Source organism: Acomys minous (assembly GCF_964271855.1).
Source record: "Acomys minous genome assembly, chromosome: 10".
Taxonomy (NCBI): domain Eukaryota; kingdom Metazoa; phylum Chordata; class Mammalia; order Rodentia; family Muridae; genus Acomys; species Acomys minous.
In genome coordinates this window covers 37,525,225-37,551,464 of record NC_140491.1, presented here as the reverse complement: position 1 = coordinate 37,551,464, position 26,240 = coordinate 37,525,225, and the positions used below count along the sequence as shown (strand labels likewise).

Sequence of the window (26,240 nt, the reverse complement as noted above, 5' to 3'; positions counted from 1 at the left end):
TTGAGTTAATTTTGTATCCAATCAATTTGCTGTAGTAGTTCTCTGGTGGAATTTTGGGGATCAGTTGTGTACACTATCATATCATCTGCAAATAGGGATAATTTGACTTCTTCCTTTCCCATTTGGATACCCTTGATCTCCTTTTGTTGTCTTATTGCTCTGGCTAGAACTTCAAGTACTATATTGAAGAGAGGAGGAGAGAGTGGGCAGCCTTGCATTGTTCCTGATTTTAGAGGAATTTCCTTGAGTATCTCACCATTTAATTTGATTTTGGCTATTGGCTTGCTGTATATAGCCTTTATTATGTTGAGGTATGTGCCTTGTATCCCTGATCACTCCAAAACTTAAACATGAATGGGTGTTGAATTTTATCAAATACTTTATCTGCATCAAAGGAGATGATCATGTGGTATTTTATTTTCAGTTTGTTTATATGGTGGATTACATTGATGGATTTCCATATATTAAACTATCCCTGCATGCCTGGAATGAAGCCTACCTGGTCATGGTGAATGATATCTTTGATGTGTTCTTGTATTTGTTTTGCTAGTATTTTAGCATCAAATGTTTATAAGAGAAATTGGTCTGAAATTCTCTTTCTTTGCTGGGTCTTTGTGAGGTTTAGGTATCAATGTGACTATGGCCTCAAGTTTGGAATCTTAATGCTGAGCATGGACTTAGGATTCTGGCTTGCAGTCTAACTCTTCATTGTTACCTGGCTGCAGGATCTCGGGCAAATCAATTTCTTTATTCTTTGAGCCTATCTTAAAAAATGTGATCAGGGTATAAAGGGATTATAGATAAATATAAATAAATAAACGGAAGAAAAATGAGTAACCAATTGATTTACCAAAGTATATTGACTTTTGATAAAAGAATACTAATATAAATATCAGCTATCAAATCAATAGATTAAGTAGAATCAGAGTTTTATTGATATTTGGAGGCAATTTAATTAAGACAAAAAAAGTAGTGGAATCAAACATTGAATAGACATGTCAAACAGATTAATGATAAGCATAGTATGTAAATTTAACTTTAAGATGCTGATCATTGAGTTTATTGTAGAAGTTAAACTAAAAAAGTAGTAGACAAGAAGCCTTCTTTGGAGTGGGTGTCGGTTTTCAAGATAGGAGCAGGTCACTACACTCCAGATTGTCTCTTTCCTGGGAAGTTATGCCACATAGAGGCCTTTGGCGTGTCCTATTGCCCAAGGAACATCTTAGAAGCACGTGAGAAGCCACCTCACAAACACAGCTGCATTCCTTTATTTTCACTGAGGACTTAGAACTCTTTATTTTAATTTAGAATATTATATGTGGGAACTGTGTCAGCATCATTTTCCTTTCTCCTTCTTTCCTCTAAATCCTTCTCAGATTCATGGTCTCTTATTCTCTCCCCCACCTATCCCCCCCCCTCTTTCTCACACACAACTATTCATAAGTACAACCCATTGAATTCATTTAGTGTTGTCTATTTGTATATGTGTTTAGAGCTGACTGCTTAGGATTGGATCACCAGTCAAGAAGCTCATCTCTGGAGTAGACTAATCTTCTCCTTTTCAGTAATCATTCATTGCCTCTGCATGGTATGTAATAACCCTCTGGAATGTTGGTGTCTCAACAAAAAAGGACATTTTAGGCTGTAAGGAAGAGAAAATTGAGGAGTGAGGTGTTAATGATTCTAAATTTATAGGAGTAAAATCTAGCCACTAAAGAAAATTAACAGTCAAGACTAGAGACTACTAAGTTTTCAGATTAAATTATAAAAGAAAGATATACTGATGGGATAGTGGAACAAATGCTATGAAAGAAACCAAAAACTTTTTATTGGGTTTAAGGCCCACTTCAGGAGATGGAACCCATACCCAACACTGTTAAAATGGCCCAAAACTCGAGACTAGACAGGTCATGGTCCATATATGTAAATTATTCTGTTGAAGGAACATAGCAATAAAATGACTCCTAATGGTATAATCCTATATAATCCTATACTTATGGATCACTGACGTTATTGGTCCAACTCAGAGAAGTTTCTTTCTGTCATAGATTAACACAGATGTAATCAATACAGAGACCCGCAGCTGAACATTGCATAGAGAATAAGATATCGTTATCAAACCCCTTTTCTAAATGCTCAGGCATCTATTGTAGAAGAGAAGAGAGAAAGAGTGTAAGAGTCAGAAGTAGTGGATAAGTCCAAGGACATGGTGCCTTCCAGACAAAACAGAACTGATACATGTTAGGGACTCACAGAGACAGTGATGGCATGAGAAAGTCCTGTAAAGGTTCAAACAAGACAGGATCCCAGGACTGAGGAGAAGTAGACACAAAGCCTCACCTTTAGCCAAGAAGATACTTGTAACTGATGCCTGCTGGGAAAGGAAATAGTGAGTTTTCTCCAGTGGAGTGTCACTGGGAACATCAATCACCGTGTAACTCAGGAGTAGTGGCCAGCATAAAACAGACCGAGTGGATTTTTATGTGCCTTTTATTTCACTTTGTTTGGGCATAAAATATGTATTATATATAGAATATATATGTGTTATATATTATATAACATTTATAATATGTATTTGAGTGTATGCACATATATCAAACAAAGCAAAATAAAAAGCACACAAAATACATATATGTATATACATACATACATACACCCACATACACATTGGGTGTTTGTTTTGATTTTCTTTTTTTGTTTCTTTTTTAAGAGAGGGAGAAAAAGAGAGAGCAAGTGTGAGTATGAAGTTGAGTGAATAGGAAGGTAGGATATATAAAGAGTTGGGGAGTGGGAAAATATAATAAAATATTTGTATGGGAAAAATTAAATAATAAGAAAGAAAAGAAAGTCATTTTTCTCAGGAAGTATCAGAATAAATGAAATTCACTGAATTTTATTTAAATCCATTCAGATATACTCAGGTATTTTCATCAATAGGGGCTTAACCTTTCACCTCTGGGACACAACCGAGAGCAACAGCAATAACCTATAATATTTTGGAAGCCTCTTAAATATCTTTACACATCAACTCAAAATATGGCTTTCCGTGCCTGTTTGGGGGGTTCTGATAGATGGTCTATGGCTCTTGGGGGAAGCATTTTCTACTCAGAAGAGAAATTTTTATTTAAGCTTTATATGTACATACTGACTTACATGTAGTGTATTTTAGATAATTATTACTATGATTTTTTTGATGTTCTCAGGCATCTTTACTGTTATCTTGCCCTCCTCTCCATTAAAAAATATGTATCTCCCTGCTTCCTGCCTAACTAAAGCCTCCCACTTCCCATTGCCCCCGTGCACAATCTCTATTGTTTCACTCACCATCCCATAATGGTCCCCTTTAAATTCCCATTTCATGGTTTGTGCAACTATTCTAGGGCATCACATCTGGGATATCACACGAATTGGTTATTCAATAGCAAGTGGTCAGCCCCCCAAACATATACAGATACATAATAGTAAACTGAGCATATTGCATTTATGTATTTAGGAACACAAAAGTATGTATACACACACACACACACACAACACACACACACAAGAAATAAGCCATGGAATTTGAAAGAAAGCTGGAGGGGATTCTTAGGAAAGCTTGGAAGGAGGAAGCATAATGGGAAAATGAGGTAATTTATAATCTCAAAAGGAATTTAAAAACTTAGAAGAAAAAAACTAAAAAAGAAAAAATAAAATATTCACCCAGGCAGGGGCTAGAGAGGTAAGGGCTCTTGCACAAGCATGAGAGCTCGAGTTTAGCCCCCAAACCTGCACACAGTTTTATGTGCACACACACACACACACACACACACACACACACACACACACTCATAGGCACAAACATAAACATGTACAGGCACATGCATGTGCACACACATGTACACACATATGAATGCATATGCACGCACAATGCACACAACCACACACATGCACAACCACACACATGCACACATACTCATGAAAAACCACACATGCACACACACATGTATGCACACACACATGTGCACATACAGAGGCACACACACACATGCTTTCATAGGCACACACATACACATGCATAGGCACATGCACATACATGTGTATGCACACACATGTAAACACATGTACATGCACATGCATGCAAAATGGACAAGTACATATGCATGCATAACTACACACACATGCATGCATACACGTGGACTACCACACATACACACACATACACATGAATGCATACATGCACACACACACATGTGAACACAGGAATACATACGCACACATACACATGCACTCACAATTTACTCACACAAATACAGAGTTGTCTCTTAAAATATTACCACATGGTCTTCTGGGCCAAGGTGACATTTATCCATCAAAGCATGTACTCAATTTTCTTTTGTCAAAAACCTCAGGAAAATAGTGAAATAAAAAATATTAAAAGCACTCTAAGAATTATGTATTAAAAATTGTTTTCATTTCAGTCACTTGAGTTGCTATCAGTACAAGACATTCATAGCTACAAAGCAAAATGAAACAAAGAAAGTAAAAGGAGTTTACTCTTATAAACACACTTGGCCTTGCCTGAGAGCATATTCTTATAGGCAGGAAGGTTGACACAGTGTTTAGTGACTGGTCAGAGAGAAAACCAATTTTTTTTCTGTCTGTGAGTAAGTACACTGTCCTGATTCTGCAACCAAGACGGCTACTTAGCTTTTACTGGCTTTGGCCAGTCAATAAAATGTCTGTAGTTCTTTCTCATTTCTGCACATAAAAAGGTCTGTGATGCCCGAGTGACCCACATCAGCACTAAATACTCGTAGAATTTCAAAGTTCTCTTTTCTCCGCTAATCCCATGCCAATGTGTTGCAATATTTCAACCCATTATCTCTGTTCACCTGCACATATGCCACATATGTGAGTGTGGGCACTTTCTGCTTGAATGGATGAGTAGGAAAATCTCAGGAAGACTTCCGGCCTCTAAGACGTGATTTCAATGTAGTCAGGAGAACTTCTTTTCCATTCCCCATCCCCCTTTTACAGTAACAAAGGCTTAAATTGATGCTTTTGGTGGGTGACTCTTTGCTTTAAGTCCGAGTGTTCTCTTGTCATTGCTACAGGAGAGGTGATACCTCCTGTCACGTCAGATATTGAGTGTCTATGATCCAATTTGTCAGAAATGCTTGGTTTGGAGAAGGAGGGTTAGCTGCCGAGGGCACTGGGCACCTGGAGGGCAAGCATGGAGTTAGCAGGAACTGACAGAAGAGCTCGGACACCCAGGACGCCCTGCACTCACAGAAGGTCCACAACATGGAAGACTCTGAAATCATGGGAGCATTTACTCTTCTTCTTTATTCAACAGGCTTTCAGATATCATACACAGGAAAAAAGGAGACAAAGACCCATTCTCTACAAGAGTGATGGTGCACTGAGTCAGGTTTAAGTTAAGGAAAAGGTGACGTGATTAAGCAGCTTTGGGTTACTATCCAAGGCTCACTGAAACGCATGCTCATGGAGGTTCTAGTCCGAGGCTGAGCATCTTCTCTTCTTTGGGCTTCTGATGAAGGCAGCACATCATGGTGGGAGCACATGACAGAGCAACCTGCTCACTCCATATCTGAACCCCCTTTCAGGGCACTTTCCCAGTGACCTAAAAATCTCCCATGAAGCCCCATTTCTTAAAGGGCCACAGTACCTCCCAGTGCTACCGTCTCAAGAAACACATCTTCGGAATGTGGAGCGAGAAAGGCACTTCTGCAAACTGCAGCGATGATGCAGAGAGGGAGAGAGGGAAGCCATGGCCATGCTCTGGCTGGGAGGGAAAATGAGAGACACAGCTCTTGGAGCAGGCAAAAGGAATCATCTTGTGCATCTCCTTCAAGGGGAGCGGGAGAGTTAAAGGTTGTCAAACAAGGCACAGATTAGCTTGCCGGTCCAGAGAGCAGAGTATACTCAGGATTTCAAATATGATTCATGTGGAGTCTGGCCATTACCTAAATACTGCATGTGACAATGAGACAGACAATGAAGTGGGTGGCAAAAAGGTTATTTGAGATGTCACATTATACAGTGTAATAATGACTCTTTAAGGGGTCTGAATAGAAATTAAAAGACTGGCACTCTGAGGTGTCAAGACAAGCCAGAATATAAACAATCAGAATATCATTTAGTTTCAGCCAGAGTCCTAATTCTAAACAACCTACACATTTTCAGAGTTACGGGAATGAAAAAACATTGATGGCTAAATAAACATGGTGAGTACATGATTAATGTTTTAAAATAGCAAACACTTCACATGTGTGGCATTCCTCTAGCAGACTGGCCTGGGAGACCTTGCTCTCATTCCTTCTTTGCGGTCTGTGTTCTGTTTATTTATTCTTCTTATGTTGGATTCCTCTCTTTTAATTTACCTTTCATCTGCATTTACTCCAGGGTGCAAAGTGAAAATGTCTAAAAATGAGTGAAAAATCTAAAACAATTACAAGATTTAAGGCTGAGCAGCAACCAACCCAATGAATGTACATTTTCAGCAAGAGCTGTTTTCTTTAGACCTAGAAGCACACCTATAAACCAAACTTTATAAGTCTAACACAACAACAGCAACAAAATGATCTAAGGAAGAATGGAGATTGAGATGTGATGGAGTCTGTTTTCCTTCTTACTTTGGTAATGTGGGGACAGCGAGGGACCCCGAGCAGGAATATGGTCTTGTAGACTCAAACCATCTTGGCGAATCTCAGTGCATGGTGTGAGTCTTAAAACTTGGTGCCATGCTGTTGGTAAATTGGTGTGTATTTTTTCTACATGATACCCATTTTTTATTAAGAACATTTTCCTGTAACTATATAATGTACTTTGACTAAAACCCTCCTCTTTTAGCCTTTGTTTTCCCTTTCTGCGCCTTCTTGGTTGTCCTTTCCCTTCTCCTAGAGTATTACTTATACTTTCCTGTACAAGTGGTTCAATACAGCCATATGATATCTAGCATCCACATGTGTTAAAAGAACTAAGCATTAGTTGCTTTTCTCAGCCTCACTTAATTCATTTAATATGGTTATGTCTAGCTGCATCCCTTTTTCCTGTGAATTTCATTCCCCTTTACAGCTGAATAAAACTCCTGTGTGGACATACACCACAAATTTCAATCCAATCCCTTACGAACTATCATACAGATTTATTTTATAACTTGTCAGTGTATCTGTAATAAACACTGGTGTGCACATACATCTGTGATATGCAGGCTTAGAGCCTATTGTAAAATTATGAAAACGTGGCATAGTTGTGTCATATAGTAGAGATACTTTTAAGAATGGGGAGAATCTTTATACTGATTTCCATAGTAGCAATGGACTAGTTTATATGCCATCATGTATGTACATGTATGTAGAGCAGAATACATCTTGTGAGGGAGGGGGCTGGGATCAGACTGTAGAGTGATTAAATAAATGCATACATAAATAAACAAATAAATAAATGGAAAAATTGTCCCCATGGACTCATATGGAGTGCACTGTTTCAGAGGTTAGGCGATGTGGCCTTATCCCTAAATAATTCAGGCTGTTGCCAAAGACAATAGGTTGTTCTCCACCAACTGAGACTAGCCAGCTCCGATTGCTGAAAACAACATCCACACATCTCATTGAATATGGAAGGATTGAGTTGGTGCCTATGTTCTTCACCCCAATGTTCTAATATCTATGACCCAGAAAGGTACTCTGCAGGCTACCCTCCCCTACCCCCTACCCCCCAAAAATCAAGCCAAACACAAAACCTTTTCTTTATTATCTGTCTTGTCTTCAAAATATGCTAGGGCAATGGTGGCATAAACCTTCTGGGAGTAACCAAATGATGGCTTATTTGACCCTGAAAGGGTGACTGAGCGCTAGGGTCTAGATATTTCAGAGACCTAGGGTAAAACCAAATACCACTGGCCTAAAGAAATAAGTAACAATAAAATGACTCCTAATTATATTCTGCTATATTCATAGATTTGTGCCTTATTTGTTATCAGAGAGGCTCCCTCCCCCAACAGATGGAACAAATACAGAGACTTATAGCAAGATGTGTGTGTGTGTGTGTGTGTGTGTGTGTGTGTGAGAGAGAGAGAGAGAGAGAGAGAGAGAGAGAGAGAGAGAGAGAGAGAGAGAAAGAGAGAGAGAGAGAAAGAGAGAGAGAGAGAGAGAGAGAGAGAGAGAGAGAGAGAGAGAGAGGGAGAGAGAGAGAGAGGGAGAGAGAGAGAGAGACCTTGGAACACATGTCTGTAAATGATATTTCTCCATCAAATCCCTCCCCTCAAAGCTTAGGGAACCCTGTAGAAGAGGAGGCAAAAGGAGCCAAGAGACAGAGAAGGCGGTGGACACAAAGGACAAGGCCCACTGAAACAACTGAGCAAGGCTCACATACACTTAGAGAGACTGAAGCGGCACGCTCAGGGCCTGCAGCGGTCTGCACCGGGTCCTCTGTATATGTAGTACAGCTTCCAGTTTAGTACTTTCACGGGACTCCCGAATATGTAAACAAGTGGGTCTTACGTTTGTGCATTCTCTTGGAGATCTTGTAATTTTCTGTTGGCTTGTCTCATCTAATTTTGATATGGTGATTTTCTTTTTTATCTTATATCTCGTTTTTTTCAAAAGAAAGTTGACCTTATCGGAATAGGTGTTGCCTTGTTAGAGAAAGGGTTTCAGAAGCCCAAGGCAGGCCCAGTGGCGCTCTCTCTCTTCCTGCTGCCTGCAGATGCAGATGGAGCAACTTCTCCAGCACTGTGTCTGCCTGTGTGCTGCCGCGCTCTGTGCTGTGAGCACAAGGGACAAAACCTCTGAAACTGTATGTAGGCCAGCTCAAAGCTTCACTGAAAAAGGTTGGTATCGTTCCCTATTTATTTTATGAAACAGGTTGGGGAACGTTCATGTTGTTTCTTTAAAGTCCAGGGGGCAAGGGATTGGTGGAAGCGCTTAGTGGGTAATGTTGCTTGCTTGTTGTGCGACCATGGTGACTTGACTTTAGGTCCCAGAACCCATGTGGAAGTTGGGCACAATGAACTCTGTAACTCTAGCCTAAGGCAGTGAGGAGATGGGGCGTTGGGGGGTTGCATGGTGAATCCCCGCAAGTTCATGGGCTAGATGGATTCAGGCACACAGAGGTGAGGACATCCTCACCTTAGAAAGTAAGGACCAACACCCAAAGGGTGTCCTCTGACTTTCACATATGTGCTGTAGCATGCACATGCTACACCCACCACCACCACCATGCACACAAATACATAATGAAAGAATTCAGTATCAAACCTAACCAGGCCTGAATTTTGGAAAGAGAGGTAGAGAGGTTTTGTTGTTGTTGTTGTTGTTGTTAACTACTAATTTAATGTGTTATTTGACATAGATGTGCTTTATTTATTTTTCTGCGCTTGCTTTGACGTCAGTTGGTTGTGCTCTGTTCTTTACACTATTAGCAGTCTTTGAATGGGGCATGTATCCCAGGAATAGAGTACTTGCCTCACATGTGAAAGGCCCTGGGGTTGATTCAGTTCTATAAAAAATTTTTTTTGATGCCTTTTAAAGAGCCTAATAATCTAATATGTGTAGTCTGGCAATGAAATGGTGTCAATATTAGAAAGGCGCTATACTGACTGACCTCAGCACTGTTCTTTTCTGCGAACATGGAGGCTTGTTTTCACTTTTGTCTTCTGTCTTGATCACATCTTTGTGGTAGGCTTCTTACAAAGAGCTCTGTGATACAAGCCATCTAAATTCTGGAAAACTAAAATCTTTGACAGGCCAGAATGCTATTTTAGGTACAGCCTGGGCACCCTGGAAACCATAAACTAGCTCATTTAATCTGCACAATCAAAGCTTGCCCAGCTGTGTAAACCGGGGCTCTCTAGAGCAAGTGATTCTCACCCTGTGGGTCATGCGTGACACCCTCGGGGGCTGCATATCAAATATCCTATGCGTTAGATATTTACACTGCGATTCCTAACAGTAGCGAAGTGGCGGTTATGACAGCAATGAAACAAGGAACTGTGTTAAAGGGTTGCAGCGTTAGGGCGGCTGCGAACCACTGCTCCAGAAGAACAGACCTGAGGGGATGAACAGATACTAAATGGGATCTATTAGATTAGCTTTCAGGATGTCATCTGCATAGGGCAACAGTAGCTGCCTCTTACAGAAGAGGTTTAGAATCCAGTAGCTTCTCTCTGCTCACGGCTAGCTGTCTCAGCAGTCCCAGTGTGTTCTTGAGAGCATGGAGGATTCCGGGAGAGCCTCTGGTCTTCGGTCGGTACTGGAAGCCCAGCACAGCTGGTTCTAATATCAGCAAAGAAGTGCAACAGCAGCAGGTAGATAAAGTCACCATGAAGGAGTGGGGGAATGCAGCAGAGAGCAAGCACGTGCCCTTCTTCCACGTCCTTTTTTTCTGGGCTGCCACCAGAAGGTGATGCCTGCATGTCCGCTGCGTCTGCCACTTCCAAACAATATGACCAGTAATATCGCTTCCAGGAGTGTCCAGGGCTTGTGTTTTAGTTGATTCCAGATCTGGTCTAGCTGACAACCAAGGTCAATCATCACACAAGCATACAGATGGCTGAATCATAATTCAGATGCAAGTTTGAAGCCCTCAAGTCCAACCTCCTTCTATTTGAAAACAAGTTTTAGCTCTTTTAAAAGTCTCAGGTCAAAGGATAGAGAATTTATAATTCATAATTACCTAAAAGGCTTGTATGTATGAAATATTAGTTTAAAACTTTTAGTGCTTTGGAAGCAAAACAGTCAATATTTCAGAACAGCAATTCTTTTTTTAAAAATTTTTTATTAATTTATTCTTATTACATCTCAATGGTTATCCCATCCCTTGTATCCTCCCATTCTTCCCTCCCTCCTATTTTCCCCTTATTCCCCTCCCCTATGACTGTTCCTGAGGGGGATTACCTCCCCCTGTATATGCTCATAGGGTATCAAGTCTCTTCTCTAGCCAAGGGTCAGAACATTCTCCACAGTAAAGTGGAGAGTGGGATATGACTTTCTCACGTACTCTGGTGCCTCACCTTTGACCATGTCCCCTGGAGGGGGAGACCTGGTGGCACTCAGAGGAAGGATAGCAGAACAGCAATTCTTAAGCAGTAACTTAGTACAGAATTAAAAGCCAGTGTTCATATTAACTCCTGAGTAAATTTGCATCTTGTATTTCAAACCAGTTTGGCACACACACATATTACAGTTGAAATTCTAAAATAGATCCCCAAACATAAGGTGGAGCCAGGTGTGTTAGTGCAGGTCTTTAATCCTAGCAACCTGGAGGCAGAGCCCAGAGGATCATGTGATCAAGGGCAGTGTGATGACGCTCTCTTAGAAGCTAAAACAAAAACCAAACAGACAACCAAGCATATACAGCATGCCAATTTCAGGCAAACTCATGTCACCTTCACTTGAGCAGGTCATCACCTACCATCTATTCACAGGGCTGGATTGTACATGATGCTTCCTTACTGTGTGCCTAACTTTACATCTTTTGGAATAACCCAGTATGATTGCAGAGATTTGTAGAAGTTCAGTATTGTGTCCTCTGCTATCAGCAAGTTGGGAACATAGCTGCTTTTCCAAGACAATGACTATGATTTCAAGATCACAGACAGTTGGCTGCATCAAGATACCACTTTCTTTTCTCACTGGGGGGTCTAGTGTCACAAATGTTTTGAAGCAATGCCTAATGTTTTGCAGATCTTTGCTTTAACTATGCATATGCTTTTTGTATTTAAAAAGTCTTGCAAAACCCATACTTAGTATGTATATATTTACACACACACACACACACACACACACACACACACACACACACACACACACACGCATATACACACATACAAAGAGAGGCGGGTGAGGAGAGGGAGGACATCTTTGCCGTTGGAAACAGGGTTGAGACTTCTTTGCTACACTGAAAAAATAAATCTTATCCAAAGTTTTTTATTATCCTAGTAAAAAATATCTTAGTAGACAAGGTTCAGTATATTAATGAAGTAGTTAACCTTGAAAAGTTTGAATTTCAGCGTGTAAGATATAGCTTATAGAGTGGAGAATTTGTTGGACTTATTCCACAGGCTGTGATAATACTAGTTAACTGAGCATGCGGTCCAGCGTGCCTTTCTCTTTACACACTCATCACTTTACAAATAAACTTCTACCTTCTTAGTAAAAGTGCCACCTGTTTCGGTAATGATTTGGAGATGCTTTGAAACAAAATAGATCCACACAGTTTTTTCACCATGCTAAATATATCACCGTGTTAAATACACACACACACACACACACACACACACACAGAGGTATCCTAGATATAGTTTCCAATTGAAATCTATATGGCACCATATCATCTTCTACTTGACCACTGCAGAAACATGTGGTTGAAGTAATTTTTTTTCTGCCTAGTCAAATCTGCCTTAGTAAGTGATATTATCTTTGCACATGCCTATGGCATTGAGGCCTTCTATTTGACATGAAGACAAAGGAAGCCCATACTATCATGGCTGGCTTATTTTATTCCTTCCTTTTAAGCTTAGCAAGGCGTAGGTTTCTGCCCTGCCATACAAGATCCAAGACAGCTTTGCCGAATTAAGCTGCCGTTCCATCTTTGACATACCCCCAGGTGAGTGCCTGGGCTTCATGCTCGCACTCCTAAAGCAAGCGAACTTTAAGCTAATTATGTGCTAGTCGATTTTCCCTTGCTGAATTTTGGCAGGTTGCTTCTGTAAATTATGAAAAATAAATGTGAAATATGCAGATGTCTTTTGTTTGTAGCAGATGTTTGGTAGGTCTTGCCAAAATCTAATCAGCTGTTCCCCTGGGGGTCCTCCCCTTCCAGTGCTATCCCAGAGCAGTCAGAAACATGCAGAGGTGATCAAGATGAACTCCGTGGAACTTTGGGGGAGAATGCTTACTTACAGGGCTTTGTTACTGAACAACAATAATAGAAATATCCCAGTTGTCACTGGTAGAAGACATTGGACACAGAACAGCTTCTTCTGGTAGTCATTGATGACAACGGCCAATGAGTGAGCTCAATTTTGCCATTGTTAGAAGCACTTGTTTAGGGCCAAGAATGCTGTTTTGAAGATGAAATTTCTTACTTGGTTATCTAAGAGATCCAATTGCACCGTGAAAAATGGGTAAGAATAAAGTATCTGCATAGGTATTCTACATACATATGTAGATTACCTATTCAAATGTCAAATTAGAAAAGGTTTTTTACCATATCAAAGCTGTCAATGAGTTTCCTCTCTCTTGTAGACTTTAAGTGAAAATAGAAACCAGTGGCAGTGTCCTGGCAGCTCAATGGAGAAAAAGCTGTAGTACTTGCTGGTGGTATATGCCAAGGTTATCACAACTGCGTGCCAATTACCACCCCAACAAAGAAAGTAGAGATGTCCACTACTTGCAATTCTGCTGGCCCTGTGAACTTGGGCAATTATATAGCTCTTTCTGACCTCAATTTTCTTATAATAACAATCCTACAGAGGAGAATTTTCATTCAGTGAGACGATGTAAGTCAAATGCAGACACACAGTGGATATGCCTTACACATTATTGACCAAGAACTTGTCAACTGAAGAACAACTCATTCTGTAACCATCTATTCTCTACTCTACTTCATCCTATCAAGGACGTACATATCTGCTTACACTAACCAAACGGCCATCTTTTGCTTGACAAAATAAATGCCTTTATCTGCTTCCATTTGCCAAAGAGACGAAGCATCAGCCTTTGGCCAGCATTACCTCTTTCATTTAAGATATCACAGCATGGTATTATGTGAAACTTGCAATATTCCTCTAGTTTCCTTCCGAATAATTACAGATGCCCTTTGTTTTCTTACTGGCTCATTTCCAACACCACTTTTCTCTTCTGAAACCCTTTCTAAAACCACAGATGCTTCTTTAGTGGAAGGTTCAAGTGTTAGGATTTTACTGATATTAATATAAGAGACACTAAACTGCGTCAGTATTTCTTGTCAATTATATGTCTAGTACTTAAACAATTGGATGTGAGCAGTACAAGAAGGGCCCTTCCAAGGGCTCTCTGCTTACTCTAGAGAACACTTCTTACTTGCTCTGCTTGAAGCCAGCATTTCCTCTTCAGAGCAATATCCCCTGGCTTTGATTTAAGCAGAGTTACAGTCTTGACATTCCATTTCCATGCCTTTTAGTCTATATTTCAGAAACATATGTGGCGCATGCATAAGACTTATATAACTGGTTAGAAGTGATAATTTTGTCTAATGGTACATTATTATTTCCCTCTGACAGAAGAAATGTTCATTCTTTTGGCAATATGTTGACACAAACTCAGCTATGTTTAGCAAATCACATTATATATATAAAAAAAACAATCCACCTTCTGAGTCTGTTCATAAAGCCACCTAAAAGGAAAGCAGATGAGCTAAAAGTAAAATAATTAAGAGGTGAATGGAACTTGTAGCCTTGGGGCTTTTAATATGAAATGAGTGATGTAAAGTCTATATACTAAAGAGAAGGACGTATTGTGTTAAAATAGCATTTCACCCGATTCATTTAATACCTACATTCTTAAAGCTGGATAGTAATGGTGCTCACCATTCTTTGAGATGTTAGCTCAAAGTAGATACTCCAGAGTTCTGTAAACTTGGGGGAGTGTTCAGGTGACACGTTGCTGAGTTTGAGAAGCACAGGGATTGCTTCTCTTGCTGCTTTATGGCATAAAAGAAATGGAACCTCAGCCTGATCCACGTAGCTAATCTACATGCTAACAGCCAGAGACCTCATCTAGAAGTCTGGCTCTGCTGACCTCCAGCGAAGCATTTTCCACATTATACCTGCCTAACTCTCATGGATATAAATAGTTAAGAATCCACATAATAATAAGAACATATTAATAAAATATAAACCAAACACACAAACTTTTGACAAGTACAAAAACACTATGAGCGCAATTAATGAGGAACGCTTCGTGGAAGAAATCAGCTTTGAAGAAGATAGTGCGGGCAGATTCTACACAATACACTGCGTATAAAAGATACACTGGAGTCTTAATTTTTAACTTCAAATCTGACTTCCTTCAAACTTAAGCCTATAATTCAAAATTTTCTTTCAATCTTTGAAGGCGTAGGTCCTGTCTCCCAGCAGTCTCCTACAAGGATGTGTTATCAAGCTGAGAAAATGTGCATTCCTGGCTGAAGGACACTCCCAGAAAACAGAAGTAGAGGGATAGAAGATGCAGGAAATCTTCTCATGCTCCCTCTAAGGGGATTCCTAACTGTGGTCCAGAGATGAATAATACTATGAGCTAACTCAATGGGAATCTCAACTTTCTTTTTTTTTTTTCCTTTATTAATTTATTCTTGTTACATCTCAATGGTTATCCCATCCCTTGTATCCTCCCATTCTTCCCTCCCTCCCATTTTCCCCTTATTCCCCTCCCCTATGACTGTTCCTGAGGGGGATTACCTCCCCCTGTATATGTTCATAGGGTATCAAGTCTCTTCTTGGTAACCTGCTGTCCTTCCTCAACTTTCAAGTGTGTGTGTGTACGCGCTCGCGCACATGTATATATGTGTGTGTATGTGTGTGCATATGTATGCACACACATATTTATTTATATGTATGTAAAATAAGGTCTCATGGAGCCCACCTAGCCTGGAACTTAATATGTAGCTGACAATGACCTTGAGCTCATAACCCCTCTTAACTCCCCAATCCATACTCAGGCATTACAGGCCTGTGCCACCCACTCCACTCAGCGTCCTCGCTATTTTTAATTGCATCTATTTTTCTTGAAAAACAAAAGTTCTAAAATAGATGATAATATCAATAAAAATAATAATTCTTTGTTGAGCTACATCTGGAGTTAATGGGAATATATTTTAGAGATAGCATATGGATGCATTTATCTAGCTTTAACCACCTCATCAACGAATATTATTTTTTTAAAAGATGCCTCATAAAGATGTATGAATAGATAGACCTATGATTATTCAAAAAAATTGTACAAATCAAAATAAGTTTGCCAGAGCAATTTAAAATAATTAACCTTTGACAAACCTCCCTCTCTGGTAATGAAACAGTAACTATATGAATAAAAGATAAGTCCTGACATTCAATGAATTATAATATTCATCCCATAAATTCCTTGATATAATAGCTCTATAGTCTACATTTTTATAACACTAAAATGTCCCAAATGCCAAAAACTCATTCATTTCTCGTGTTTGGTTTGTGGATAGCCTGGGTGATTTAAAAAAATTTTTTTCTTCTTCAGATATCTTTCAATTAGTGTGCATTATTATTCTCCTTCACCCCACCAAAAAAATAGTTCCTGTCAGCCATTCAAGCATCTGTGTAGTACATATACATAGTAAAATTAAGACTTGTGCTGACTGTCCTATAGCTTATGAAAATAAGTGAACACTGGCGTGATTTGCGCATGGGAGCTGCCTTCAATGTGGCATTGTCATCTGGCTCATTGTCACATTTGAGAACACAGTGGCCAACGGTGCATTCTTCAGACAAACTGCTGCACTCTCACCACTTTTTTTCTCTACTTCCTTGAGATAACAACATATATTTAGCCTCATAGAGATGCTGAGCAACCACGGAGTAAAAGACCAAGCTTTGTGAAGGCTCTTTGGCATGACCAAGGCTAAGGTATGCCGAGAGAGCATTGGTCCAAACTCTATTGCAATTGTATGCATTCCTGGCTACCCATTTTGCCCATAAAATAAAGAAATTGTTAATCATCTAGGGGTGGCCATTTGGTTTCTTTTAACTCTTCCAAGGCATTTGGTAGGGTCTTGGGAACAAAACAGACCATGAAAGGTGCAGTAATTTTCAGTTCAATGCCTTCCAAATTCATTATTTACAGCAGAATGTACCTCAACCCACACATTGTTCAACACTTCATCATATTTGATCTTTTAATCATGATCTGGATTCAATGACACCATAATAAAATCAGACATGTTTACTGACTACCTGCTATGTATTAGATATTGGGTCGAATTCTACAAAAAATATCTTTAATTTTGTCACAACTCACAAGTTCAATTCTAGTGTTAGTTTTACTTCGCCTAAGGAAATTGAGGACAAGTCTCTGTGTTTTGTCCCTTTCATCACTGAGTTTCCTTAGATAAGCTGTGACCTCTAGCTACTTGTCCGTCCACAGAACATCCTCAGAAATGGTTATCTCCGAGTCATGACTCACTTCATTACAGCATGTCACAGTTGCATCTGTGTAAGTTGGCAATGGTGGTTTTAGAGCTGGCTCACTGGTTCCCCTTCCACAGTCACAGGGGCATCTGAGTGGGCACCTGCTAATCCCAGACCTCAAAAGTGGTCCCCACAGAACTGCACTCGAAGGCATCTGGGGTACCATCTCTTAGACTTCAAGTATCTTTTGTTTATACTGTGTGTGTGTATGTGTGTTGTTTAAATACAGATGAAAAAGCAAGAAAAGATTCATAAAAAATAAAAATGATCAGTAAGCTATACCCAAAAGCTTTCTTTCTTCCTTTTTTGTTTCTTTGGTTTTTTGTTTTGTTTTGTTTTTTTGTTGTTTATTTTTTTGGAGACAGGGTTTCTCTGTGTAGTCTTGGCTGTCCTGGACTTGCTTTGTAGAGCCTGCCTCTGCCTCCCCCAGTGCTGTGATTACAGGCATGAGCCACCTCATACAGCTAAGCATTATTTTTTAATCTGAGCCACATGATAGTATTTGGGTTTTGGAGTTGGTTACACATCACTGAAGAAGCCCAGAGTGACTTTTTTTCTTCTGTGGTTCTACCTAAAGCTCTTCTTTCCATTTCTTCAGGTAATTTTTTCAGAAGTCATTGGAGAATCACAAATGCCCACACAAGGGTAGAGGGCATAGAGTTGGTGAAAGGACCTCTGGACCTGCTGGTGATGAAATGGGCTGCTATGGGCTGGGTATTAACATCCATAAAATGTCTTCAAAGGAGATGTTGCTCTTACCCAACCTTCGCTTTTCAGCTGGACCTCAGAAGGATTAAGAACCTTGTCAGGTGTTTTGCATGACCTGTTAGTAGGTGAGCCTGAAGTCTGAATCCCCATCTTGTCAGGTGTTTTGCATGGCCTGTTAGTAGGTGAGCCTGAAGTCTGAATCCCCATCTTCTCCTTTAGCATCAGTGCAGTTCAAAGTTTGTCTATCTGTATGTTAGGAGCTAAGCACATTTGCTGCTTACCATAAACTTTGATTTGAGGAGGTTTAAAAAAAAATTCACATTTTAACTCATGGAAGTTGTAGTTCCCTTTCACTTACGGCATGCTTACCCTTCTCTCAAGCTTCACAACTTTGTTTCCCTTTTTAGTAAACTACAAGACATTGTACTGGGATGGGATTAGAAAGACAGTCCAGGTTGTAGTAATAGTACTCAGTACAAGGTAGCCCGACATTTAATGAGGACTTTAGATTTTACATTATTGGTGATGGTGGTAGTTGATGGGAGCCTAACATAAAATTCTTATTACAGCAAATTCTCGTAGTTTTTAATGTAGAACAGAGTAGAAAAACATATTTGGTATCATAACACAGCATATAAATTACATGCATACATACAAATATGTACATGTATACATGTAGATATAACCGTTACAGGAATATTATGTAAAATACGACTCTATTAAATGTGTAAGTGCCATAAATATACCATATTGCCTGTACTACTTTATTTTAATGTTTTCAAAGGAGATCAGAGACTCAAATCAAAACAATTTAGGTGAAATCTTTCACTTTATTCCTTAATTTTGCTTGGAAAAATACAGAAAGGCCAGTTGCCAGTGACCTGTGTCTGGATTAACTCTTGATTTCCAGCTGAGTGACTGGCTATTTGAATGTTAAGGGAACAGTAGAAAAGTCCTCTTTTCATTTCTTTTTCACTGACACTTGTGACCTTGAGGAATGATGCCATGTCCCTGAACCTGCATTGCACAAAGGGCTGGATCTCTGTGGCTCTCCTGATCTCTTTCTGCTTTGAAGGTCTGTGATTTCACATTTTTTTTTCATCTGGTGCCAGAACACTGGTGAAATCGATCTCTGTCCATATATTCTCTGCAAGAACTAAACACTTCTAGAACAATGAATGGGTTTGTGTTGCTCAAGAAGTTTCTCTGAAATGTTGACAGAAGAGAAAGTGAACATTAGAAACACTTTGTTTTGCACTTTGTTTCTACTGTTTCCATGGTGACGGTTTTAGCAAATAGAGCCACATTACTGCTGTTTTTAGAATTCTCCTGGTTTTGTAGCAGCTTTAATTTGTTTAATGAATGTATTCTTATGCTCCTTTTGGTTTGGAGAGGCATAGCCATTGTTGGCTTTATGGAAGCCCAGGGAGATAGAAGTCTAGGTTTTCATTTTCAGAACCTTTTAGTTGTAGGGTCTCTATTGGTGACAGAAGCTGCCTTGCCACCGGCAAGGTCTTTTATGTGTGCCTCACAAAGGCACAGGGTGGCCTTCAGCTAAGGCTAGTGAAAGGAAGTTGGTAACAGCCTGGAGTGGGACCAACTTTTTTTGTAGTAGCCCAGTTGCCAAGAAAACGAGTCGCTTCTGACTTTTCGCCATTTGTAGCTGTGTGAAGAGAAGACCCAGTCCTTGCCCTAGTCTGTGATAGAATGCCTTGGCAGAGAACATTTAGAGACAAGGAGACAGGCTGCGGAACGCAGGAGTAGGTGAGAGCTTAGGGAGCTTTGTCTTTTCTGACCAATAGGAGCTCAACTAAAGTTTAATATGACGCAACTGTATTATGGTTGGAATCTTTACATAGATGGGGCCAGTGTGCACCCTCAGCACTGAGAAACACATGTGGACTTGGAATTCCATTCGGGCACTAGATACACAAGATAATGCCACTGGCCAAGGCCATCCGTACATTTGCCAAAGGGATTTGGACAGCTCTTTGACTAAGGCTTCCCTTCCGTTAGATGGCCATTAAATAGTGGGAATGACTTGCAAAAAGTCTCCTAAAATGTGAGCCATTGAAACATTTGTAACCAGATTGAGTGTGCCTGACAAAAGAGTGCTTCACTTCTGATTAATATTTTCTCTTTTTTTTTCTATTATAGCTTTTATAATAAGTGTAGAAAACTGGTGAAATTCAGAAAAGCACTATTTTTAAAAAGGCGAAGATCTAATAAAGTAAAGTCATAATCCCATGAGGAGAGGATGAGCTTTTGTTAGCATTGTGGTGCTGTCTTTCCCAAAATGTTGACTTAGTCTGAAATTTAGTTCTCTGCGGTAGGACAGAAGTTATTTGATGTTAATAAATGTGACTTTCTTATCATCTGTTCTATGGGACTTGACCTAGTTTGTGGGCTTCCCTGAAAGCATTTTGTAAATCAACTCTACTTTGTCTATCTAAAGCTGGTTTTGGACTAAGGAAAATAAGTGATTTTTTTGTTGAGGTTGGGGGAGGGGACTGAGTCTTCAAGTCATACTAAATCCAACAGGATAGGTAGCAGGTGTGTGTGTGTGTGTGTGTGTGTGTGTGTGTGTGTGTGTGTGTAAGAGAGAAGGAGGAGAGGGAGGGAGAGAGAGAGAGACAGAGAGACACACACAGAGAGAGAGAGAGAGAGAGAGAGAGAGAGAGAGAGAGAGAGAGAGTATTGTGTGTGATGTAATTCCTGGTAGCTTAAATATGAGTTCTGGAAATCTGGGCTAGAGATGGTAAAGTGGTAAAGGAGCTGGGGGAGGGTGAATAGGGGCGGGGAAAGATAAAGAGGACAAGGTGGTTAGCTTTCATTTGCAAGCGTGATACCCGCTGCTTTGTTTATGGATTTGATGCTATTCATACAGTCTTTGCAATATTAATTTTTAATTTATGATGCTCATTAGGAGACACTTAAAAGAGAACAATTATCATTTATCTTGATATATTATTTACTAGGACTGCCTGTCATGGTTAGAAGCCCATGATTAGTGAAGGGAGGGGGGAGGATAAAGTAGAGCTTCCAAAAGGTGCTGGGGTAAAAGGATCGAAGCTTAAGGAGCAGTTGTCGGAACCTAAAACCCAAAGTTCTGATGTCGAAGCAAAAGCCACACAATCTCTAATCAAGACTCAGGAGGCCCCTCTAAGACAAGCCTGGAATAGTACTTAATGAACCTGCAGCATCATATTAATGAGATGCTCGGTAAGGCTATCAGCTCATCAATTATTCATCCAGCTGCATTCCTGATACTTTGCTACCGTCCTCCTCTTTCTGCGTTGGTGTGATTACTTTTTTAACCCTCCATTTCCTCACTTGGAGTGTAAACAAAGCCTTCTGTTCCTTCCTTCTCTTTTGTTGTGGTCAAAGGCAGTCTCCTCTCACTAGCCAAGCAGGATGTCAAACTTGATAACGGAAGTCGGCTTTTTGGGGGGGAAATCGTAGCTTCTGAGGGTGTCAGAGAGTAAGGGTACCCTGACTTGTGCTTTTAATGCTGAAGGTTGTCTTTACATTAAAGATAATGGACCGTGCTGTAATTGCCTGTTTATAAACGACTCTTCCCTACTAAACTGTGAATTCCTAGAAGATGGTACACACCAAATGGGTGAGTGAAGGAGTAAATGAAGGGAATGGGTGGATCTGAGGACTGAGTCACGGCTATTGCTGAGTCATGGCTATTGCTGAGTCATGGCTATTGCTGAGTCATGGCTATTGCTGAGTCATGGCTATTGCTTAGTCTTATCTACGTTGAAGGCTTTGAAGTGGAGGCCTCAGCGTTACCCACAGGTCTCCAAACGAAATCAAGTAGGTTCCCATAGGAAACCAACTAAAACAGCTAAAAACATTTGTGAGCTAGGGTCACGTAGATGAAGACGTAACTGCAGGTCTGATGCGTGACACACAGCTCTGGATGGCACCCCCGTAGCAAATAGGTTTATTTTACATACTCACGTAGAACTTAGAGCCAGCCGCATCCTGAAATCATGCACAGCTTTAGGGACAAATTTACAATGAATACAAGTATGAGGAACGTTTCAGTGTGTTTTCCAGATACAGAGTGGAGTTTCAGGATGCATAAGCTTTGGAGTAGGGAACAGGGGGGGCTTGCTCTGAGATGACGGGTGGCTTGCTCACTCAAGGTCAACAAGAAAACGGCGTTCTGTCCCTCAGGAAGTGCTGCAACAGGGGGTGTAGTACTGACCCACACTGACTGTCTCTGTGTAGGAAGATGGCAGGGAGACCCAGGGCTGGAAATATGTTCTTATTTGTGTCCTAGATAGGCAGGAATGCGGGCAGCAGAGTTATTACAGTCTGAAAGGCCGACTGACAAGTTAGACCGTGACATCCCCTACACAGTATGACTATTCAAGCAGAGACCAGAACGAAGAGTTTTAGCTTTCTTAGGAAGGGAACTCTAGGCAAAGAGAAGGAAATGTGGATGTGCACAGGTATTCGTTAGCTTTGGCTGAGTAGAACACAAAGCCAGGGACAAGTGGCTACCCTCTCAGATGCTTCAAATGCGTGGAATTTGCAGAAACCTAAAAGCCGCTCTGTAGGCCTTCTGCCTACTAATGGCCACTGCCAGTGACTCATGCTGAGCATGAGTGGAGGCGGCCTGAGGTAGCTGTTATAGTTCCTTGGGACTCTTGGATGGGCAGAGATGCTTGAGGCCCTCAGACTGGTTGCTTACAGATGACACAAACACTGTACTGTTTATTCTATGCCTTCATCCTAAAACGTAGTTTTCCCTCATTGTATCTCTGAAATCAGAACCTGCTTTCTCATGAATGTTTGATGCTCACTTTTGGACAAGCGGCAGTGGTAGTGGCTGTCACTGCCTGCATGTGATGGATCCTGGTCACAGCTGTACATGCTCTTGTGACTTCGGTGGAGGGATCCACGCAGTACCATTTACACTGGGTTGTTTCCCTGCAATACAGCTAAACAAACACATGGCGATTTGTTACCGAAGCGAAACTGTTACTGCAGGGAAGAGAGGCAAGGAAGCAGGAAAACGCCCGTGGAGTGCGATGCTGATGAAACACGACCTGTGAGAGAAGGGACAGCAATCAATGCTCTGAATCAAGGAAGATGTCCTCGGACAGACAGACAAGCAGCTCTGAAGATAGTGAGCACCCCAAGGAAAGGTTGAAGTTGTCTTATTTATATTTCTTATTAGTATAAAAATAACGACATGCCTTTTGGTGGACAGTGCTCGATCCCTGTCACCTCCTGTGTGTGTCCCAGTGGAGGACACATAAGGAACCATGTCTTTGCACTCCATTTGAAGTTTTTCCCCATTTGAGTCTTATGGTTAAAAAAAAAAATTGAGTTCATTTTCAAAATTTTAATCCTTATAGTTGTAGTTTGGATCATATTACAAAAGAGCTAGCTCAGGACTGATTTGCCCTTCCTTGCCTAGTAAGTTCTCTCTGATCTCAACTTAACTCATCCTGTTGTTTGATGGAAGCAAATCGCTGAAGCTGGAGGTAGTTTACACTCAGGCAGTTGACACCACACTCCAGGTCCTGTGTCCCCCTCTCAAATGTGAGCACCAGGAGGATCTCCTAGGACCGGAGGCCGTGGGGTTTCCTGCATTCGCTGTTGTATCTGCACTACCCTTAAACCGACTGTGTGTGTTTTAAAATACGACACAGCCTTGGGGGTGGTTTGAAATGTCACCCTTAGGCTTAGGCATTTGAACACTTGTTCTCAGTGGCACCGTTCGGATGGCTTATGAGGACACGAAGCCTTGCTGGAGCAAGTATGTCAGAGGCCGCGCTTGGGGTGTTCGAAGCCTCCCCCCCTCCCCCACTCCTCTCTCCTTTGTGCCTGGGGTTGAGACGTGACTGGCCAGCATCCTGTTCCCACTGGTGTGCCATGCCCTCCCGCCATGATGTTGTTACTCTCTTATTCCTCTGCAATCACAGCCAAAATAAACTCTTTCTTCCATAAGTTGCTTTTAGTCATGATGTTTTACCACAGCAAGGAAGAGTAACTCATAGATGTCTCACTATTCCTTGGAGGTGTATGTGTGTGTGTGTGTGTGTGTGTGTGTGTGTGTGTGTGTGTGTGTATGTGTGTGTGTGTGTGTTTGTGTGTGGTATGTGGGGGGCTAGTTTTAGACTAGCGCTGGCCTCTCCCCACCATAGAAGTCTGGGTAACAATGAAATTTGGAAGTGTAAAACAATTTTAGGGAAAAAAAATCACACTGGGGGTGATTGTAATGGGAGTTAGTTTAATTCTTTCTCATTGCAGATGAAGAGGCTCAATTCAAAGAAAGGAAACCGAGCGTTTCTTAACTTCCTGTTTAATAATTAGTCCTTCTGAGCAAACATTGTATCCTAACATCACCACTCCATAACCCAGCAAGGCACAGTTTCACATGAAAATGTATGTACGTTGGCTATGTATAAAAACCACAAATCTTTGTTCTCTCATCAGTGATGATATTTAGTAAGACTTTTTCCTAATTAGGAACTTAAATTTGAGTTTAAAAGTACAATCTTATTTCCCAGAAGCATTTTTAAATTTGATTTAAGTGTGTGTGTGTGTGTGTGTGTGTGTGTGTGTGCATGTGCCCACATATGTGCACATGTCCCATAGTAGGCTGTGAGTAGGAAGGTCAGAGGGGAAGTTTTGGTAGTTAGCCTCTGACCTTTCCACTGTGGGATTTGGGAAGGCTTGGTGGCTGGTAGTTTTATCCACTGAGTTGTCTTGCATGCTCCTAGAAGTTTTAATACCAAGTAACTCTAATCCTATTTGTTTTCACCCTTCACCATATTTATTGTAGTGTTTCCAGTTTCCAAATGCAAAGCTGAAAAATTGCTGCCACCTCTCTTGGATTTAAAAGGACACCATGAATCACCAGCACTCTATCAAGAAAGGAAATGTTGGCAGAAAGTGATAGGAAATAGCTTTCTCCCTCTCTGCCTATTCGCATCAAGGAATTAGCAACGTATGTTTGATGCTTATTAAACTAGAAAATACATTTACTGAGTGTGAACATTTAAGGGATATGAAAACAAAAGCAGAGATAGCTGGCCAATATGTTTATTGCACAACAGAAAGTAATCTGCACTGTGCAGTTTCAAGTTTGTCAGTAGATAAAAATTCAAACCACATACTTAGAGGAATATATTTATGATATATTGTGTGATCTCTCTCTCTCTCTCTCTCTCTCTCTCTCTCTCTCTCTCTCTCTCTCTCTGTGTGTGTGTGTGTGTGTGTGTGTGTGCATGTGCCCACATATGTGCTCTCTCTCTCTCTCTCTCTCTCTCTCTGTCTCTCTCTCTCTTTCTCTCTCTCTCTCTCTCTCTCTCTGTCTCTCTCTCTCTCTCTCACACACACACACACAGGGAGAGTGAGAGTGAGAGAGAGAGAGAGAGAGAGAGAGAGAGAGAGAGAGAGAGAGAGAGAGAGAGAGCATCTCCTATAATTTGTATGCACACATAGGCATGCACTTCTATTGAATTAATATATAACATATGATTTTCCCCCTAATGTATGATCTTAAAACCTGAAAAGTTCATTTTCCAGTATTTCCACCAAGCCCAAAGTTATCTATTTTCTATGTAGAACTTTCATATTTCATCAGACAATTTTTCAGTTGTTTTCAAAATTAATTTCAGCTAGCCTGTGTATTTTATCTAGAGAAAACATAGAGAATTTTTTCAAATAGAGATTATGAAAGTTAAAAAAAGAATTTAAGAAGATTCTAAACTAAAAAAGAAATTGAAAACAAAAAAGAAGAAATTACTTCCTGAAATCCAATAAAGGGGTCATGATATAATCTAAGGGCCTTTTAAAAGCACATTTCAAAATTGCTGCCTGGAAAGAGGACTCATGGTGGATATGTAAGCCTATGGCTGGATCACTGCAAAAGGAAATGATTTGTAAATTAAAAGCTGCCTCTCGACAGTCTACAGAGCAATGCTATCAGAATCAGGCATCATTTTTTTTTCTTTTTTTACCATTGACCATGTGTGGACTTTCATTCAGAACATAAATACTTTCTTTAAATGACTGTTTTACAACACAAAAAGGCTTTCTTCTTCCTATATTTTTGTTCAATATTTGTGTTATTGTCTTAACAGATTGGTAAAATAGTTCTAAGCCCAGAGCAAAGAGTGTTGGGCTGCAGAATGGTTCCAAGAGTAGAGGGAGAAATTGCAGCATCCAATTCCTCCACTGCTTTCTGGGCACCCCACAAAGCCACTGTCTGGGTTGGGTTGGGAGAATGGTCTGGTCTGCTCTGTTTGTTTACCTTACATGATAAACTGTGTGTGTGTGTGTGTGTGTGTGTGTGTGTGTG

At 40.5% G+C, this 26,240-nt stretch overlaps 1 protein-coding gene across 2 annotated transcripts in view; it reads left to right on the top strand.

Annotated features, from left to right (window-relative positions):
* The window catches only part of LOC311606889 (uncharacterized protein), a 37,554-nt gene extending 12,695 nt beyond the window's left edge, over positions 1 to 24,859 (top strand). The window contains exons 1-5 of one of the 2 annotated variants that reach the window (XM_084798283.1): positions 18,897 to 18,983; positions 21,444 to 21,530; positions 22,867 to 23,073; positions 24,185 to 24,319; positions 24,720 to 24,859. In XM_084798283.1, the coding sequence (XP_084654409.1) occupies positions 18,914 to 18,983; positions 21,444 to 21,530; positions 22,867 to 23,073; positions 24,185 to 24,228 (408 nt within the window). In that variant the 5' untranslated portion in view covers positions 18,897 to 18,913 and the 3' untranslated portion in view covers positions 24,229 to 24,319; positions 24,720 to 24,859. Of the gene's footprint in view, positions 1 to 18,896; positions 18,984 to 21,443; positions 21,531 to 22,866; positions 23,074 to 24,184; positions 24,320 to 24,719 lie in introns of those variants that run through there. The other variant, XR_014782448.1, reaches the window with a different exon arrangement.
* The last annotated feature ends 1,381 nt before the right edge of the window (positions 24,860 to 26,240 follow it).